Below are 18,368 nucleotides of genomic sequence, written 5' to 3'. Positions count from 1 at the left end.
TTGCGAATTCGTATTGGGGGCAAGTTGTTGGAGGTTCCAGTAAGTTGGTCAGAAAGTCTTTGGGGTTGTATGCCCTCGACCCGAAAATCCCATGGCCCTTGAGGTTTGTGGTCACTTGACTAATGAGACATAAAGGCAAGCGTGAAGTTGGCATGGTGCCTAGTTGGGCGGTGTAGGCGCTTCACGTTGCTCAGGATTAAGGGAGGGGTGCCACATCCCCTTGCCCCTAAAAAGTGGTAATGAGAAATGGTGGAGTAAAATGTCGACTTGTGTTGACAGTAAAGTGACTGAAAGGTGTTAATGTTTGATGATTTTTTCTTTGCAGGTGGAGGAGGTGGCCAAAGAGTGTAGGTGGATTAGAGCACTACCTGTGGGTAAGTGTTGAAATTTTATGAAATAGTTTTGAAGTAATATAAAATTTGAGTTGTGGACACACGTGTATATTTTGTTGTTAATGTGAGGAAAGGTCGATGTATGGCATTCGAGCAGAGCCGGTAATAGAATTGACACGTGTGGACGCACCTTAATAGAGAGGTTGAAGCGAAAATAAGCATGTTGTTGTGTGTAGGATTTGTTATTTTTCAGGCTTGCGGATGGGGTGGAGACGTGTTGGGAAGTGCAGTAGACTGTGTTGATTAAGCAAGTGGAAGTATGGTAGCCATCCAGAGGTGGGGGAGAAGCGTTTGATGTTTGAAAGGAGGCCAGTGTTGTAACGATGCGGCCCGTGCACCATCTCCTGCAAGGTAATGTACACCGGTTGAAGGTGGACTTGTTTTGTCGGTAGGGTTGTTATTACTGTGGTATTGTGTAAGCTTTGTAATTGATAGTAAGTTTTGTTTGTAGTAATTGTTTTGTATATATTTTATAGGAGGTGTTGCCGTCCATAAGACGTGGTTGGTGTTGGAGAGGGACATTAACGCTGGACTGAATTTTGGAGCCAGTTTTGGTGTAAGTATTTTAGTGCCTGGAAGGAGACTTGGTCATTGAATGTGTATATATACTGTGTAATAATTTGAAGAGTGGAGTATTTGTAACATTGATGTTTTTGTTTTTTTCATGTTGGTGGCGGCGGAATATGGCCGACTTGTTGAGAGGAGCGTGTCGACTCGTCATACGGTGATGTTAAATTTTGTTATGTATTGTTGGAAGAGTTGTAGGTGAAGCTTTTTGTTGATGAAATGTGTTGTTACGACTCCATGGTAACAAGTGTGGCGGAAATAAGTAGGAAGCTTGTATGAGACGTTTCCACTAATTTCAGGAGCAGTATACATTGATATTGTAATTATGGTAGGGACCGTTGCTTGGTCAGAGATTAGAGTGGGGGTTATATTTGAGATGGGCAAGGTATATAGTTGGGAATGTTTGAAAAGTAAGTGAGGTTGCCATGGAGTGTAGGAGCACATTTGTGCAAGAGTTGCCTGTTTGTGAAATTGGTATAGAGTTTGTTGTGATGTTAAAATAAGTTATGTTTGCAGTTTGAGGAGGTGTGGAAAGATGAGGTGGCCGAAGAGTTTCGAGGATTATTGGTGGGTAAGTATTGATTTTGTAGTTGAGAGTTTATGACATACAGGTTTGAAGTAACATAAAGTGAAATTTGTTGTAGAGTAAAGGTGTGGACACGGTAGTCTATATTGTAACTAATGTGAGGTTTGCCTCGTCGCTGATGAAAATGTAGGGACGCGAAAGTAAACGTGTTGTAATATGGTGGTTGTGTGTAGGACTTGTTACTTTTCAGGCTTGAGGAGATGTGGCGGCAAGTGCAGAAAGGCTATTATTACCTGTATGGCGCAGACTAAGCAAGTGGAAGTAGGGTAGTCATCCAGAGGTGGGGGAGAAGCGTTTGATGTTTGAAAGGAGGCCAGTGTTGTAACGATGCGGCCCGTGCACCATCTCCTGCAAGGTAATGTACACCGGTTGAAGGTGGACTTGTGTTGTCGGTAGGGTTGTTATTACTGTGGTATTGTGTAAGCTTTGTAATTGATATTAAGTTTTGTTTGTAGTAATTGTTTTGTATATATTTTATAGGAGGTGTTGCCGTCCATAAGACGTGGTTGGTGTTGGAGAGGGACATTAACGCTGGACTGAGTTTTGGAGGCGGCTTTGGTGTAAGTATTTTAGTGCCTGGAAGAACATTGGGTAATTGAATGTGTATATATACTGTGTAATAATTTGAAGAGTGGAGTATTTGTAACATTGATGTTTTTTTTCATGTTGGTGGCGGCGGCGGAATATGGGCGACTTGTTGAGAGGAGCGTGTCGACTCGTCATACGGTGATGTTGAATTTTGTCATGTATTAGTGAAATTTGAAGAGTTTTAGGTGAAGCTTTTTGTTGATGAAATGTGTTGTTACGACTCCATGGTAACAAGTGTGGCGGAAATAAGTAGGAAGCTTGTATGAGACGTTTCCACTAATTTCATGAGCAGTATACATTAATATTGTAATTATGGTAGGGACCGTTGCTTGGTCAGAGATTAGAGTGGGGGTTATATTTGAGACGGGCAAGGTATATAGTTGGGAATGTTTGAAAAGTAAGTGAGGTTGACATGGAGCGTAGGAGCACATTTGTGCAAGAGTTGCCTGTTTGTGAAATTGGTATAGAGTTTGTTGTGATATAAAAATAAGTTATGTTTGCAGTTTGAGGAGGTGTCGAAAGATGAGGTGGCCGAAGAGTTTGGAGGATTACTGGTGGGTAAGTACTGATTTTGTAGTTGAGAGTTTATGACATACAGGTTGGAAGTACCATAAAGTGAAAGTTGTTGTAGAGTAAAGGTGTGGACACGGTAGTCTATATTGTAACTAATGTGAGGTTTGCCTCGTCGCTGATGAAAATGTAGGGACGCGAAAGAAAACGTGTTGTAATATGGTGGTTGTGTGAAGGACTTGTTACTTTTCAGGCTTGAGGAGATGTGGCGGCAAGTGCAGAAAGGCTATTATTACCTGTATGGCGCAGACTAAGCAAGTGGAAGTATGGTAGCCATCCAGAGGTGGGGGAGAAGCGTTTGATGTTTGAAAGGAGGCCAGTGTTGTAACGATGCGGCCCGTGCACCATCTCCTGCAAGGTAATGTACACCGGTTGAAGGTGGACTTGTGTTGTCGGTAGGGTTGTTATTACTGTGGCATTGTGTAAGTTTTGTTATTGATATTAAGTTTTGTTTGTAGTAATTGTTTTGTATATATTTTACAGGAGGTGTTGCCGTCCATAAGACGTGGTTGGTGTTGGAGAGGGAGATTAACGCTGGACTGAGTTTTGGAGGCAGCTTTGGTGTAAGTATTTTAGTGCCTGGAAGAAGACTGGGTAATTGAATGTGTATATATACTGTGTAATAATTTGAAGAGTGGAGTATTTGTAACATTGATGTTTTTTTTCATGTTGGTGGCGGCGGCGGAGGAATATAGCCGACTTGTTGAGAGGATCGTGTCGACACGTCATACGGTGATGTTAAATTTTGTTATGTATTATTGGAATAGTTGTAGGTGAAGCTTTTTGTGGATGAAATGTGTTGTTACGACCCCATGGTAACATGTGTGGGGGAAATAGGTAGGAAGCATACATTGATATTGTATTGATGGTAGGGACCGTTGCTTGGTCAGAGATTAGAGTGGTCGTTATATTTGAGACGGGTAAGGGGTGAGTAAAATGAGGTGGGGAAAGGTACATAGTTGGGATGTTTGAGAAGTAAGTGAGGTTGCCATGGAGCGTAGGAGCACATTTGTGCAAGAGTTGCCACTTTGTGAAATTGGTATATGAATAAGAAGATAGAGTTTGTTGTGTGTAGTAAAATGAGTTATGTTTGCAGTTTGAGGAGGTGTCGAAAGATGAGGTGGCCGAAGAGTTTTGAGGATGGAGGGACGTGTGGAGGCGAAAGTAAACGTGTTGTAATATGGTGGTTGTGTGAAGGAGTTGTTATTTTTCAGGCTTGAGATGTGGCGGCAAGTGCAGAAAGGCTATTATTACCTGTATGGTGCAGACTAAGCAAGTGGAAGTGTGGTAGCCATCGCGAGGCGCCTTGTGCAGTATCTCGTTGTCGGTAATGTACGGTGGTGGAAGTGATATGAAAATGAAGAGCGTCTTGGGTTGTTGTTAATAACGTGTAAGTTTTGTGTTTGTAATAATTGTTTTGTATATATCGTACAGGAGGAGTTGTTGGCGTCCATAAGATGTGATTGGTGGTGGAGAGGGAGATTAACGCTGGACTGAATTTTGGAGCCAGTTTTGGTGTAAGTATTGTGGTGCGTGGAGGAAGACTGGGTAATTGAAATTGCATTTATATTGTGTAATAATTTGAAGAGTAGAGTATTTGCAACATTGATGTGTTTTTTTTGTTTTTTCATGGTGGTGGTGGCGGAATATGGCCGACTCGTTGAGAGGAGCGCGTCGACTCGTCATACGGTGATGTTAAATTTTGTCACGTATTAGTGAAATTGGAAGAGTTGTAGGTGAAGTTTTTGTCGATGAAATGTGTTGTTACGAGTCCGTGGGAAATAGGTAGGAAGTCTGTATGAGAGGTTTACATTGATAGCGTAGTTATGGTAGGGATTGTGTGTTGAGGGCTATGAGACTATTGATTGCATTTGGGTTGGCAAAAGTGTGTGGTTTTGACTTGACATGGGCAAGGGGAGAGTAAATTGAGGTAATACTTGGGGCCGTGTGAAAAGTAAGTGATGTTGCCACGGAGCGTAGGACGACATTTGTGCAAGAGTTGCCGTAATAGAGAATTGCCTAAGTGGATTATGACTAGTTTTTGTCTGAAAATATGTTTGCAGGTATGTTTTGTGGTAGGGACTAGGACTACTACTACTACTACTGCTGGAGGTAGATAAGGTGTATAAGCACGTGCGGGGTCCAGTCGTTATTTGAAGGTGGCGGATGCTCGTCCGACAGTCGAAGAAAGCGCAGTGTTGTGATTGCACCGAGTGTGAGGACCAACAATGGAGGAGCCGAGGAAGAAGATTTTGGAAAAGGAGTGAGAGACGTGACGAAGCAGCCGATGAGGATAAAAGGAATGGTAAGTTGAAATGCCACTTTAAATGTTTGTCAAGAATGGATATGAAATAAAGTAATGTTTTTATATGTGTTGTGGATGATTGTTTATAGAAAGTTGTAGTGAGAAATAAGTGTTGTTGTTGTTTTTCAGGATGCGGCGTAACCGGGTCGCTGAAAGGGCGGAGGTACGGCAGAGCAGCCGAGGCGGAAAACGAGAGGCGCGTTTCGTCGGACGAAGTATAACGTACGGGAAGGAGCCGATGTAGTACGAACGATTGCGTGAGTAATTGTCCAAGTAACTTGAATTGAGTTTATAATAGTGGAATGCATGTTTTAGAAGAGTGTAATTTGTTTAGTATTGGTCAGTTGTGGTGAAGTTTGTTGGTAGGAGGTGGTATTGTTGTTACACACTCGAGGCTGTGTAATGATCGGTACTAGCCTCGGTGAATGTAGAGTACGTAGTCAGATGGGACGAGTTCGACCGAGGGAAGCGGGTGAAGAGTCGGCGGCGGAGGGTAGAAACTGACGGAGGGGGACGGGTGTAGCCAAGGTAAAGGCGGGTCCGTCGTAGGCGACGCACTCTCGATAAGAGGGAGGCGTCGTCGACGGGCAAGAATTGGACGCTCTAACCCCTCTTGAACTCTGTCACCCTTTTTTTCAGCGGAGCATCGGCCGTAGAGACGAGAGGCACGGGAGTCGGACCGGCAGAAGCACGTTGACGCAGCGGGCACGAGAGGGCGTTGGCGACGACGGGGAAAGGCTCTGCGAAGAGAGCTGGCAAGTCCGAGGATATCGTAGGTATTACTTACTGTATGGATACGAGATTTGCATTTTCCAAGACGACTAAAGGCCATCCATTTGCAGGAGCGGTTTGTTTATAATAACCTGTGTGGGTATGTCGTTTTGATCCTCGGGTACCGGTCGTCGCTCCCGAGCGGAAGTGGGTAATGCGACACGAATTATTGTGCAGAGGGGGAGTTTTGTGGCGTCCCCCAGAAGCGGGCGAAGAACTGATCCCCGCGGCGAAGCCTCGAGAAGGAGTGCCAGTTTGCAGTTTGAGGAGGTGTCGAAAGATGAGGTGGCCGAAGAGTTTGGAGGATTACTGGTGGGTAAGTATTAATTTTGTAGTTGAGAGTTTATGACATATAGGTTTGAAGTAACATAAAGTGAAAGTTGTTGTAGAGTAAAGGTGTGGACACGGTAGTCTATATTGTCGCTAATGTGAGGTTTGCCTCGTCGCTGATGAAAATGTAGGGACGCAAAAATAAACGTGTTGTAATATGGTGGTTGTGTGAAGGACTTGTTACTTTTCAGGCTTGAGGAGATGTGGTGGCAAGTGCAGAAAGGCTATTATTACCTGTATGGCGCAGACTAAGCAAGTGGAAGTATGGTAGCCATCCAGAGGTGGGGGAGAAGTGTTTGATGTTGGAAAGGAGGCCTGTGTTGTAACGATGCGGCCCATGCACCATCTCCTGAAAGGTAATGTACACCGGTTGAAGGTGGACTTGTTTTGTCGGTAGGGTTGTTATTACTGTGATATTGTGTAAGCTTTGTTATTGATAGTAAGTTTTGTTTGTAGTAATTGTTTTGTATATATTTTACAGGAGGTGTTGCCGTCCATAAGACGTGGTTGGTGTTGGAGAGGGAGATTAACGCTGGTCTGAGTTTTGGAGGCAGCTTTGGTGTAAGTATTGTAGTGCCTGAAAGAAGACTGGGTTATTGAATGTGTATATATACTGTGTAATAATTTGTAGAGTATGGTATTTGTAACATTGATGTTTTTTTTTTTCATGTTGGTGGCGGCGGAATATGGGCGATTCGTTGAGAGGAGTGTGTCGACTCGTCATACGGTGATGTTAAATTTTGTCACGTATTAGTGAAATTGGAATAGTTGTAGGTGAAGTTTTTTGTGGATGAAATGTGTTGTTACGAGTCCGTGGAAAATGGGTAGGAAGCCTGTATGAGAGCTTTACATTGATAGTGTAGTTATGGTAGGGATTGTGTGTTGAGGGCTATGAGACTATTGATTGCATTTGGTTTGGGAAAAGTGTGTGGTTTTGACTTGACATGGGCAAGGGTAGAGTAAATTGAGGTAATACTTGGGGCCGTGTGAAAAGTAAGTGATGTTGCCACGGAGCGTAGGACGACATTTATGCAAGAGTTGCCGTAATAGAGAATTGCCTAAGTGGATTATGATTAGTTGTTGTTTGAAAATATGTTTGCAGGTATGTTTTGTGGTAGAGACTTGGACTACTACTACTATTGCTGCTGGAGGTAGATAAGGTGTATAAGCACGTGCGGGAGCCAGTCGTTATTTGAAGGTGGCGGATGCTCGTCCGACAGTCGAAGAAAGCGCAGAGTGTGAGGACCAACAATAGAGGAGCCGAGGAAGAAGATTTTGGAAAAGGAGTGAGAGACGTGACGAAGAAGCCAATGAGGATAAAAGGAATGGTAAGTTGAAATGCCATTTTTAATGTTAGTCAAGAATGGATATGAAATGGAGTAATGTTTTTATATGTGTTGTGGATGATTGTTTATAGAAAGTTGTAGTGAGAAATAAGTGTTGTTGTTGTTTTTTTTCAGGATGCGGCGTAACCGGGTCGCAGAAAGGGCGGAGGTACGGCAGAGCAGCCGAGGCGGAAAACGAGAGGCGCGTTTCGTCGGACGAAGTATAACGTACGGGAAGGAGCCGACGTAGTACGAACGATTGCGTGAGTAATTGTCCAAGTGACTTGAATTGGGTTTATAATAGTGGAATGCATGTTTTAGAAGAGTGTAATTTGTTTAGTATTGGTCAGTTGTGGTGAAGTTTGTTGGTAGGAGGCTGGTATTGTTGTTACACACTCGAGGCTGTGTAATGATCGGTACTAGCCTCGGTGAATGTAGAGTACGTAGTCAGATGGGACGAGTTCGACCGAGGGAAGCGGGTGAAGAGTCGGCGGCGGAGGGTAGAAAGTGACGGAGGGGGACGGGTGTAGCCGAGGTAAAGGCGGGTCTGTCGTAGGCGACGCACTCTCGATAAGAGGGAGGCGTCGTCGACGGGCAAGAATTGGACGCTCTAACCCCTCTTGAACTCTGTCACCCTTTTTTTCAGCGGAGCATCGGCCGTAGAGACGAGAGGCACGGGAGTCGGACCGGCAGAAGCCCGTCGACGCAGCGGGCACGAGAGGGCGTCGGCGACGACGGGGAAAGGTTCTGCGAAGAGAGCTGGCAAGTCCGAGGATATCGTAGGTATTATTTACTGTATGGATACGAGATTTGCCTTTTCCAAGACGACTAAAGGCCATCCATTTGCAGGAGCGGTTTGTTTATAATAACCTGTGTGGGTATGTCGTTTTGATCCTCAGGTACCGGTCGTAGGGACCCGGTCGTCGCTCCCGAGCGGAAGTGGGTAATGCGACACGAATTATTGTGCAGAGGGGGAGTTTTGTGGCGTCCCCCAGAAGCGGGCGAAGAACGGATACCCGTGGCGAAGCCTCGAGAAGAAGGAGTTCCAGTTTGCAGTTTGAGGAGGTGTCGAAAGATGAGGTGGCCGAAGAGTTTGGAGGATTACTGGTGGGTAAGTATTGATTTTGTAGTTGAGAGTTTGACATATAGGTTAGAAGTAACATAAAGTGAAAGTTGTTGTAGAGTAAAGGTGTGGACACGGTAGTGTATATTGTCGCTAATGTGAGGTTTGCCTCGTCGTTGATGAAAATGTAGGGACGCGAAAGTAAACGTGTTGTAATATGGTGGTTGTGTGAAGGACTTGTTACTTTTCAGGCTTGAGGAGATGTGGTGGCAAGTGCATAAAGGCTATTATTACCTGTATGGTGCAGACTAAGCAATTGGAAGTATGGTAGCCATCCAGAGGTGGGGGAGAAGCGTTTGATGTTTGAAAGGAGGCCAGTGTTGTAACGATGCGGCCCATGCACCATCTCTTAAAAGGTAATGTACACCTGTTGAAAGTGGACTTGTTTTGTCGGTAGGGTTGTTATTACTGTGATATTGTGTAAGCTTTGTTATTGATAGTAAGTTTTGTTTGTAGTAATTGTTTTGTATATATTTTACAGGAGGTGTTGCCGTCCATAAGACGTGGTTGGTGTTGGAGATGGAGATTAACGCTGGACTGAGTTTTGGAGGCAGTTTTGGTGTAAGTATTGTAGTGCCTGAAAGAAGACTCTGTAATTGAATGTGTATTTATACTGTGTAATAATTTAAAGAGTATAGTATTTGTAACATTGATGTTTTTTTTCATGTTGGTGGCGGCGGAATATGGCCGACTTGTTGAGAGGAGCAGGTCGGGTCGATTCGTCATACGGTGATGTTAAATTTTGTTACGTATTATTGGAAGAGTTGTAGGTGAAGTTTGGTGTTGTTGATGAAATGTGTTGTTAAGATCCCATGGTAAGAAGTGTGGCGGAAATGGGTAGGAAGCATACATTGCTATTGTAATTATGGTAGGGACTGTTGCTTGGTCAGAGATTAGAGTGGCGGTTATATTTGAGACGGGTAAGGGGTGAGTAAAATGAGGTGGGGAAAGGTACATAGTTGGGGATGTTTGAGAAATAAGTGAGGTTGCAACATTGATTTTTTTTTTATGTTGGTGGTGGCGGAATATGGGCGACTCGTTGAGAGGAGTGTGTCGACTCGTCATACGGTGATGTTAAATTTTGTCACGTATTAGTGAAATTGGAAGAGTTGTAGGTGAAGTTTTTTGTGGATGAAATGTGTTGTTACGAGTCTGTGGAAAATGGGTAGGAAGTCTGTATGAGAGCTTTACATTGATAGTGTAGTTATGGTAGGGATTGTTTATTGAGGGCTATGAGACTATTGATTGCATTTGGGTTGGGAAAAGTGTGTGGTTTTGACTTGACATGGGCAAGGGGAGAGTAAATTGAGGTAATACTTGGGGCCGTGTGAAAAGTAAGTGATTTTGCCACGGAGCGTAGGACGACATTTGTGCAAGAGTTGCCGTAATAGAGAATTGCCTAAGTGGATTGAGATTAGTTGTTGTTTGAAAATATGTTTGCAGGTATGTTTTGTGGTAGAGACTAGGACTACTACTACTGTTGGAGGTAGATGAGGTGTATAAGCACGTGTGGGGGCCAGTCGTTATTTGAAGGTGGCGGATGCTCGTCCGACAGTTAAAGAAAGCGCAGAGTGTTGCGATTGCACCGAGTGTGAGGACCAACAATGGAGGAGCCGAGGAAGAAGATTTTGGAAAAGGAGTGAGAGACGTGACGAAGCAGCCGATGAGGATAAAAGGAATGGTAAGTTGAAATGCCACTTTAAATGTTAGTCAAGAATGGATATGAAATAGAGTAATGTTTTTATATGTGTTGTGGATGATTGTTTATAGAAAGTTGTAGTGAGAAATAAGTGTTGTTGTTGTTTTTTTTCAGGATGCGGCGTAACCTGGTCGCAGAAAGGGCGGAGGTACGGCAGAGCAGCCGAGGTGGAAAACGAGAGGCGCGTTTCGTCGGACGAAGTATAACGTATGGGAAGGAGCCGACGTACTATTAACGATTGCGTGAGTAATTGTCCAAGTGACTTGAATTGAGTTTATTATGGTGGAATGCATGTTTTAGAAGGGTGAAATTTGTTTAGTATTGATCAGTTGTGGTGAAGTTTGTTGGTAGGAGGCTGGTATTGTTGTTACACACTCGAGGCTGTGTAATGATCGGTACTGGCCTCGGTGAATGTAGAGTATGTAGTTAGATCGGACGAGTTTGACCGAGGGAAGCGGGTGACGCGCCTCGGAAGAGGCGCGCTCTCCGTAGACGGGTCTAGCCGAGATAAAGGCGGGTCCGTCGTAGGCAACGCACTCTCGAGAAGAGGGAGGCGTCGTCGACGGGCAAGAATTGGACGCCGTAACCCCTCTTGAACTCCGTCCCCGTTTTTCAGCGGAGCATCGGCCGCAGACACGAGAGGTGTGGGAGTCGGACCAGCAGAAGCACGTCGACGCAGGGGGCACGAGAGGGCGTCGGCGACGACGGGGAAAGGCTCTGCGAAGAGAGCCGGCAAGTCCGAGGATATCGTAGGTATTACTTACCGTATGGATACGAGATTTGCCTTTTCCAAGACGACTAAAGCCCATCCATTTGCAGGAGCGGTTTGTTTATAATAACCTGTGTGGGTATGTCGTTTTGATCATCAGGTACCGGTCGTCACTCCCGAGCAGAAGCGGGTAATGTGTCACGAATTATTGTGCAGAGGGGGGTTGTGTCGCATCACCCAGAAGTGGGCGAAGAATAGATTCCAGCGGCGAAGCCTCGAGAAGGAGTGCCATCGACTCGGGAAGAAGCGGCACGGGGTTACTCCACATCACGGGTAATATATTTGACGGAAGAGGCCATTGTGACGTTCATCCTTAGTGGGAGAGTGCAAAATTGGAAATTGTTAAATGTTTTCTCTTTTTCAGATCGAAGGAAGGGGGCTAACTCGCCGTCGAGGACGACGCGTAGCCGCGACCGGAGCGTAGGAGCACATTTGTGCAAGAGTTGCCTGTTTGTGAAATTGGTATAGAGTTTGTTGTGTGATACTAAAATAAGTTATGTTTGCAGTTTGAGGAGGTGTGGAAAGATGAGGTGGCCGAAGAGTTTGGAGGATTACTGGTGGGTAAGTATTGATTTTGTAGTTGAGAGTTTATGACATATAGGTTTGAAGTAACATAAAGTGAAAGTTGTTGTAGAGTAAAGGTGTGGACACGGTAGTGTATATTGTCGCTAATGTGAGGTTTGCCTCGTCGCTGATGAAAATGTAGGGACGCGAAAGTAAATGTGTTGTAATATGGTGGTTGTGTGAAGGACTTGTTACTTTTCAGGCTTGAGGAGATGTGGCGGCAAGTGCAGAAAGGCTATTATTACCTGTATGGCGCAGACTAAGCAAGTGGAAGTAGGGTAGTCATCTGGAGGTGGTGGAGAAGCGTTTGATGTTTGAAAGGAGGCCAGTGTTGTAACGATGCGGCCCGTGCACCATCTCCTGCAAGGTAATGTACACCTGTTGAAAGTGGACTTGTTTTGTCGGTAGGGTTGTTATTACTGTGATATTGTGTAAGCTTTGTTATTGATAGTAAGTTTTGTTTGTAGTAATTGTTTTGTATATATTTTACAGGAGGTGTTGCCGTCCATAAGACGTGGTTGGTGTTGGAGAGGGAGATTAACGCTGGACTGAGTTTTGGAGGGAGCTTTGGTGTAAGTATTTTAGTGCCTGGAAGAAGACTGGGTAATTGAATGTGTATATATACTGTGTAATAATTTGAAGAGTGGCGTATTTGTAACATTGATGTTTTTTTTCATGTTGGTGGCGGCGGCGGAGGAATATAGCCGACTTGTTGAGAGGAGCGTGTCGACTCGTCATACGGTGATGTTGAATTTTGTCATGTATTAGTGAAATTTGAAGAGTTTTAGGTGAAGCTTTTTGTTGATGAAATGTGTTGTTACGACTCCATGGTAACAAGTGTGGCGGAAATAGGTAGGAAGGTTGAATAGACGTTTCCACTAATTTCATGAGCAGTATACATTAATATTGTAATTATGGTAGGGACCGTTGCTTGGTCAGAGATTAGAGTGGGGGTTATATTTGAGACGGGCAAGGTACATAGTTGGGAATGTTTGAAAAGTAAGTGAGGTTGCCCTGGAGCGTAGGAGCACATTTGTGCACGAGTTGCCTCTTTGTGAAATTGGTATATGAATAAGAATATAGAGTTTGTTGTGCGTAGTAAAATGAGTTATGTTTGCACTTTGAGTCGGTGTCGAAAGATGAGGTGGGCGAAGAGTTTCGAGGATGGTGGGACGTGTGGAGGCGAAAGTAAAGGTGTTGTAATATGGTGGTTGTGTGTAGGACTTGTTACTTTTCAGGCTTGAGGAGATGTGGCGGCAAGTGCATAAAGGCTATTATTACCTGTATGGCGCAGACGAAGCAATTGGAAGTATGGTAGTTTCAGAGGTGGGGGAGAAGCGTTTGATGTTGGATAGGAGGCCTGTGTTGTAACCATGCGGCCCGTGCACCATCTCCTGAAAGGTAATGTACACCGGTTTTTGGTGGAGTTGTGTTGTTGGTAGGGTTGGTATTACTGTAGTATTGTGTAACTTTTGTTTGTCGTAATTGTTTTGTATATATTTTACAGGCGGTGTTGCTGTCCATAAGACGTGGTTGGTGTTGGATAATGGAGAGGGAGATTAACGCTGAACTGAATTTTGGAGGCAGCTTTGGTGTAAGTATTTTAGTGCCTGGAAGAAGACTGGGTAATTGAATGTGTATATATACTGTGTAATAATTTGAAGAGTGGAGTATTTGTAACATTGATGTTTTTTTTCATGTTGGTGGCGGCGGCGGCGGAGGAATATAGCCGACTTGTTGAGAGGATCGTGTCGACTCGTCATACGGTGATGTTAAATTTTGTTATGTATTATTGGAATAGTTGTAGGTGAAGCTTTTTGTGGATGAAATGTGTTGTTACGACCCCATGGTAATATGTGTGGGGGAAATTGCTAGGAAGCATACATTGATATTGTATTGATGGTAGGGACCGTTGCTTGGTCAGAGATTAGAGTGGTCGTTATATTTGAGACCGGTAAGGGGTGAGTAAAATGAGGTGGGGAAAGATACATAGTTGGGGATGTTTGAGAAGTAAGTGAGGTTGCCATGGAGCGTAGGAGCACATTTGTGCACGAGTTGCCTCTTTGTGAAATTGGTATATGAATAAGAATATAGAGTTTGTTGTGTGTAGTAAAATGAGTTATATTTGCAGTTTGAGGAGGTGTCGAAAGATGAAGTGGCCGAAGAGTTTCGAGGATGGAGGGACGTGTGGAGGCGAAAGTAAAGGTGTTGTAATATGGTGGTTGTGTGAAGGAGTTGTTACTTTTCAGGCTTGAGATGTGGCGGCAAGTGCAGAAAGGCTATTATTACCTGTATGGCGCAGACTAACCAAGTGGAAGTGTGGTAGCCATCCAGAGATGGCGGAGAAGCCTTTGGTGTTTGAAAGGAGCCAAGTGTTGTAACCATGCGGCCCGCGCACCATCTCCTGAAAGGTAATGTACACCGGTTGAAGTGATATGAAAATGAAGAGCGTCTTGGGTTGTTGTTAATAATGTGTAAGTTTTGTGTTTGTACTAATTGTTTTGTATATATCGTACAGGAGGAGTTGTTGGCGTCCATAAGAAGTGATTGGTGTTGGAGAGGGAGATTAACCCTGGACTGAATTTTGGAGCCAGTTTTGGTGTAAGGATTGTGGTGCTTGGAGGAAGACTGGGTAATTGAATGTGCATTTATACTGTTTAATAATTTGGAGAGTAGTGTATTTGCAACATTGATGTGTTTTTTTATTTTTTTTCATGTTGGTGGTGGCGGAATATGGCCGACTCGTTGAGAGGAGCGCGTCGACTCGTCATATGGTGATGTTAAATTTTGTCACGTAATAGTGAAATTGGAAGAGTTGTTGGTGAAGTTTTTTGTGGATGAAATGTGTTGTTACGAGTCCGTGGGAAATAGGTAGGAAGCTTGTATGAGACCTTTAGATTGATAGTGTAGTTATGGTAGGGATTGTGTGTTGAGGGCTATGAGACTATTGATTGCATTTGGGTTGGTAAAAGTGTGTGGGTTTGACTTGACATGGGCAAGGGGAGAGTAAATTGAGGTAATACTTGGGGCCGTGTGAAAAGTAAGTGATGTTGCCACGGAGCGTAGGACGACATTTGTGCAAGAGTTGCCGTAATAGAGAATTGCCTAAGTGGATTATGATTAGTTGTTTGAAAATATGTTTGGAGTTATGTTTTGTGGTAGAGACTAGGGCTACTACTACTACTACTGCTGGAGGTAGAAGAGGTGTATAAGCACGTGCAGGGGCCAGTCGTTATTTGAAGGTGGCGGATGCTCGTCCCACAGCCGAAGAAAGTGCAGTGTTGCGATGGCACCGAGTGTGAGGACCAACAATAGCCGAGGAAGAAGATTTTGGAAAAGGAGTGAGAGATGTGACGAAGCAGCCGATGAGGATAAAAGGAATGGTAAGTTGAAATGTCACTTTAAATGTTAGCCAAGAATGGATATGAAATAGAGTAATGTTTTTATATGTGTTGTGGATGATTGTTTATAGAAAGTTGTAGTGAGAAATATGTGTTGTCGTTGTTGTTTTTCAGGATGCGGCGTAACCGGGTCGCAGAAAGGGCGGAGGTACGGCAGAGCAGCCGAGGCGGAAAACGAGAGGCGCGTTTCGTTGGAGGAAGTATAACGTACGGGAAGGAGCCGACGTAGTATTAACGATTGCTTGAGTAATCGTCCATGACTTGAATTGAGTTTATTATAGTGGAATGCATGTTTTAGAAGAGTGTAATTTGTTTAGTATTGGTCAGTTGTGGTGAAGTTTGTTGGTAGGAGGCTGGTATTGTTGTTACACACTCGAGGCTGTGTAATGATCGGTACTGGCCTCGGTGAATGTAGAGTACGTAGTCAGATCGGACGAGTTTGACCGAGGGAAGCGGGTGACGCGCCTCTTCCGAGGCGTGCTCTCCATAGACGGGTCTAGCCGAGGTAAAGGCGGGTCCGTCGTAGGCAACGCACTCTCGAGAAGAGGGAGGTGTAGTCGACGGGCAAGAATTGGACGCTGTAACCCCTCTTGAACTCCGTCCCCGTTTTTCAGCGGAGCATCGGCCGTAGACAAGAGAGGTGCGGGAGTCGGACCAGCAGAAGCACGTCGATTCAGGGGGCACGAGAGGGCGTCGGCGACGACGGGGAAAGGCTCTGCGATGAGAGCCGGCAAGTCCGAGGATATTGTAGGTATTACTTACCATATGGATACGAGATTTGCATTTTCCAAGACGACTAAAGGCCATCCATTTGCAGGAGTGGTTTGTTTATAATAACCTGTGTGGGTATGTCGTTTTGATCCTCAGGTACCGGTCGTCGTTCCCGAGTCGAAGAGGGTAATGTGTCACGAATTATTGTGCAGAGGGGGAGTTGTGTGGCGTCACCCAGAAGGGGGCGAAGAACAGATCCCAGTGGTGAAGTTTCGAGAAGGAGTGCCATCGACTCGGGAAGAAGCGGTACGGGGCTACTCTGCAGCATGGGTAATATATTTGATGGAAGAGGCCATTGTGACGTTCATCCTTAGTGGGAGAGTGCAAAAATTGGAAATTGTTAAATGTTTTATCTTTTTCAGATCGAAGGAAGGGGGCTAACTCGCCGTCGAGGACGACGCGTAGACGCGACCGGCGTACTGAGAAGATGTCGTTTGAATGCACAGCTGCTGTCCCCGGGGTGTACGGTGCCGAGAATACGTCGGGTCTGCGATTGGGGCGGAGAAGACGTCCATAGCAGTCGTCCCTTTGACTGGGGTGTACGGAGCCTTGAAGAAGATGTCCCGTGAGCGTGTAGCTGTCGTCCCTGTGACGGGTGTATGGAGCGGACAAGAAGATGTCCTTTGAACGTGTAGCCGAGGAGAAGACATTGTAGTGGACGTCTCCCTTACAAACTGCGTAGCTTCACATCACCTGCTACCGTTTTCCCTAGCAACCAAGTGTATCCGCATTCCAATGCCCGCCGTATCCTAGCAACCGAGCCAAAAGGTCGGCGACTTCTTGGGTTTTCCCAACACGACTCATAGAGGCTGCTGGATATATAAGCTCTGTCTCTCCTTTGAGATTCAGTCTGACCAATGTTCTCGAACAAGCAACACCTCTTCCGCCGCTGCCTGGCTCCCTCGCATCTCCTCGCCTGCCTGACGGTCCTTGCTCCCGCCAGCGAGCATGGCGAGCCACCAGCTGTCCTTCTGAGCTTCCTCACCAACCAACTGTGATTTTGCCCATTTTCCTGAACAAGCAACATCTCCTCCAGCAAGCTCCTAGCTGTTTAGCATTCATTGAATCAGGAGGCCGGCAACATGTTCTCTAACGAAGCTCCTGTACATCTACCTTCTACAACACGCTACTCACCGAACGTCTTCTACCGAGCAGCCCCTCACCAGACGACATCTCCAGTACCAGACTGTCTCTCATATAACTTATATATTATACAAGAAAACCACATTAGAGTTTACTTCCATCCTGAGTGCTAGACTACATTAATATCTCGATACCCCTACAATGTCTTTTGAATGTATAGCTGTCGTCTCTGTGACCGGGGTGTATGGAGCCTCGAAGAAGATGTCCGGTGAACGTGTAGCCGTCGTCCCTGTGATGGATGTATGGAGCCGAGAAGACGTCCCGTGAACGTATAGCTGTCGTCCCTGGGACTGGGGTGTATGGAGCTGAGAAGAAGATGTCCTTTGAACGTGTAGCTGAGGAGAAGATGGTACTTTGAACGTATAGCCGTCGTCCCTGTGATGGGCGTATGGAGCCGAGAAGACGTCCCGTGAATGTACTGTATAGTCATTAAGATGATGTTTGGAGCAGAAATTGATATACTGTACTGTATTATATTGCTATGTGTATAGAATATATGTATTTGAGTTGAACTTTGTGTTTCCTTTATGGCCTGATGTGCATTTTGAGTGGGAGATGATGTGTGAAGTAGAAACACACATAAGGTGGTGGTGGAGGAGGAGGAGGAGGAGGAGGACGACGACGACGACGACGACGACGATGATGACGACGACAAGTGATTGAGGCATCAGAAGAAGAAGGTAATGTGTGAAAATGTGAGATTAGTTAATGTAATAGGATTGTTAGTAAAGTAAAGTAAAGTAAAGGTGTTGAAATCTAATTGAAATGCATTGTTGATATTTCGATTAGTTTTCTTTTATTTTTTTTTATTTTCTTCGCCACTGATCGGCTTGTTAGCCGCTTGGGCGATCGGTCACGTCTCTGTCACGCACTGTTGGCAAATACTGGGCATGCACCGGTTCCTGAATGTACCTGAACCCGCTCCAGTGTTGGTTAAGTCTTCTCTTGAAAGAGCTCACACTCGGTGCCGTCACAACACTCTGGTAGATTGTTCCAAGAGTATACAACCCTCACTCCGAAAAAGTTTGCCCTCACGGTTTTCTGGACTTGCGGCTTCTTCAATCTTGAGTTGTGACCCCTTGTGGGGCGAGCGTCTGCCAGCTCCAAGTAAGGACACTCAACTGAGTAGTGCCCCCTGAGATGCTTATAAACCTTAACTAGGCCCCCCTTGCCCGTCTATAATATAAGCTAGGCAAGTTCAGGCGCTCCAATCTCTCAGGGTAGCTGAGGTGCCGAAGTGCAGGCACCAGTTTGGTGGCCCTCCTTTGAACATTTTCAACCAACTGACAGTTCCTAGCATATCTCGGGGACCAGATGGGGAAGCACTTCACTCCTGAAGATTGTCACGAGGGATGGACCGTCTAGTTAATGTAATAAGATTGTTTGTAAAGTAAAGTAAAGGAAAGGAAAGGTAAGGTAAGGTGTTGAATAATAGGAATTGTTGACATAATTGCGTGAATTGTA

The 18,368-nt window shown here is 45.0% G+C and overlaps 1 protein-coding gene across 4 annotated transcripts; it reads left to right on the top strand.

Annotated features, from left to right (window-relative positions):
• Positions 1-3,705: 3,705 nt before the first annotated feature.
• LOC121856246 lies at positions 3,706-16,654 on the top strand. 4 transcript variants are annotated; one of them, XR_006086940.1, is made up of 7 exons: positions 3,706-5,008; positions 7,570-7,697; positions 8,081-8,545; positions 8,749-8,913; positions 9,039-10,238; positions 10,371-10,498; positions 15,605-16,654. XR_006086940.1 is itself a non-coding variant. In XM_042351625.1 (4 exons), exons 2-4 carry the CDS (start codon positions 15,106-15,108, stop codon positions 16,276-16,278), a joined length of 384 nt encoding a protein of 127 aa, XP_042207559.1. In that variant the 5' UTR covers positions 13,103-14,972; position 15,105; the 3' UTR covers positions 16,279-16,654. The 4 variants fall into 4 exon arrangements, 1 of the variants encoding a protein (XP_042207559.1); XR_006086939.1 differs by lacking the exon at positions 3,706-5,008 and adding an exon at positions 6,685-7,437; XR_006086941.1 differs by lacking the exons at positions 3,706-5,008; positions 10,371-10,498 and adding an exon at positions 6,681-7,437 and having other exon boundaries at positions 15,105-16,654.
• Positions 16,655-18,368: the final 1,714 nt, after the last annotated feature.

This window comes from Homarus americanus, unplaced genomic scaffold, assembly GCF_018991925.1.
Source record: "Homarus americanus isolate GMGI-L3 unplaced genomic scaffold, GMGI_Hamer_2.0 scaffold48016, whole genome shotgun sequence".
NCBI lineage: Eukaryota > Metazoa > Arthropoda > Malacostraca > Decapoda > Nephropidae > Homarus > Homarus americanus.
The sequence above is the reverse complement of the archived record's forward strand: the minus strand, read 5'-3'. Positions and strand labels throughout refer to the sequence as shown.

What these genes read in the sequence shown, in the direction of transcription:
- LOC121856246 (XM_042351625.1), top strand. Translation starts at nt 15,106, where the DNA reads ATGCGGCGTAACCGGGTCGCAGAAAGGGCGGAGGTACGGCAGAGCAGC. An exon ending in TTCGTTGGAGGAAGTATAAC is followed by an intron (nt 15,198 to 15,604) that starts GTACGGGAAGGA and finishes CCCGTTTTTCAG; the next exon opens with CGGAGCATCGGCCGTAGACA. An exon ending in CAAGTCCGAGGATATTGTAG is followed by an intron (nt 15,742 to 16,123) that starts GTATTACTTACC and finishes TATCTTTTTCAG; the next exon opens with ATCGAAGGAAGGGGGCTAAC.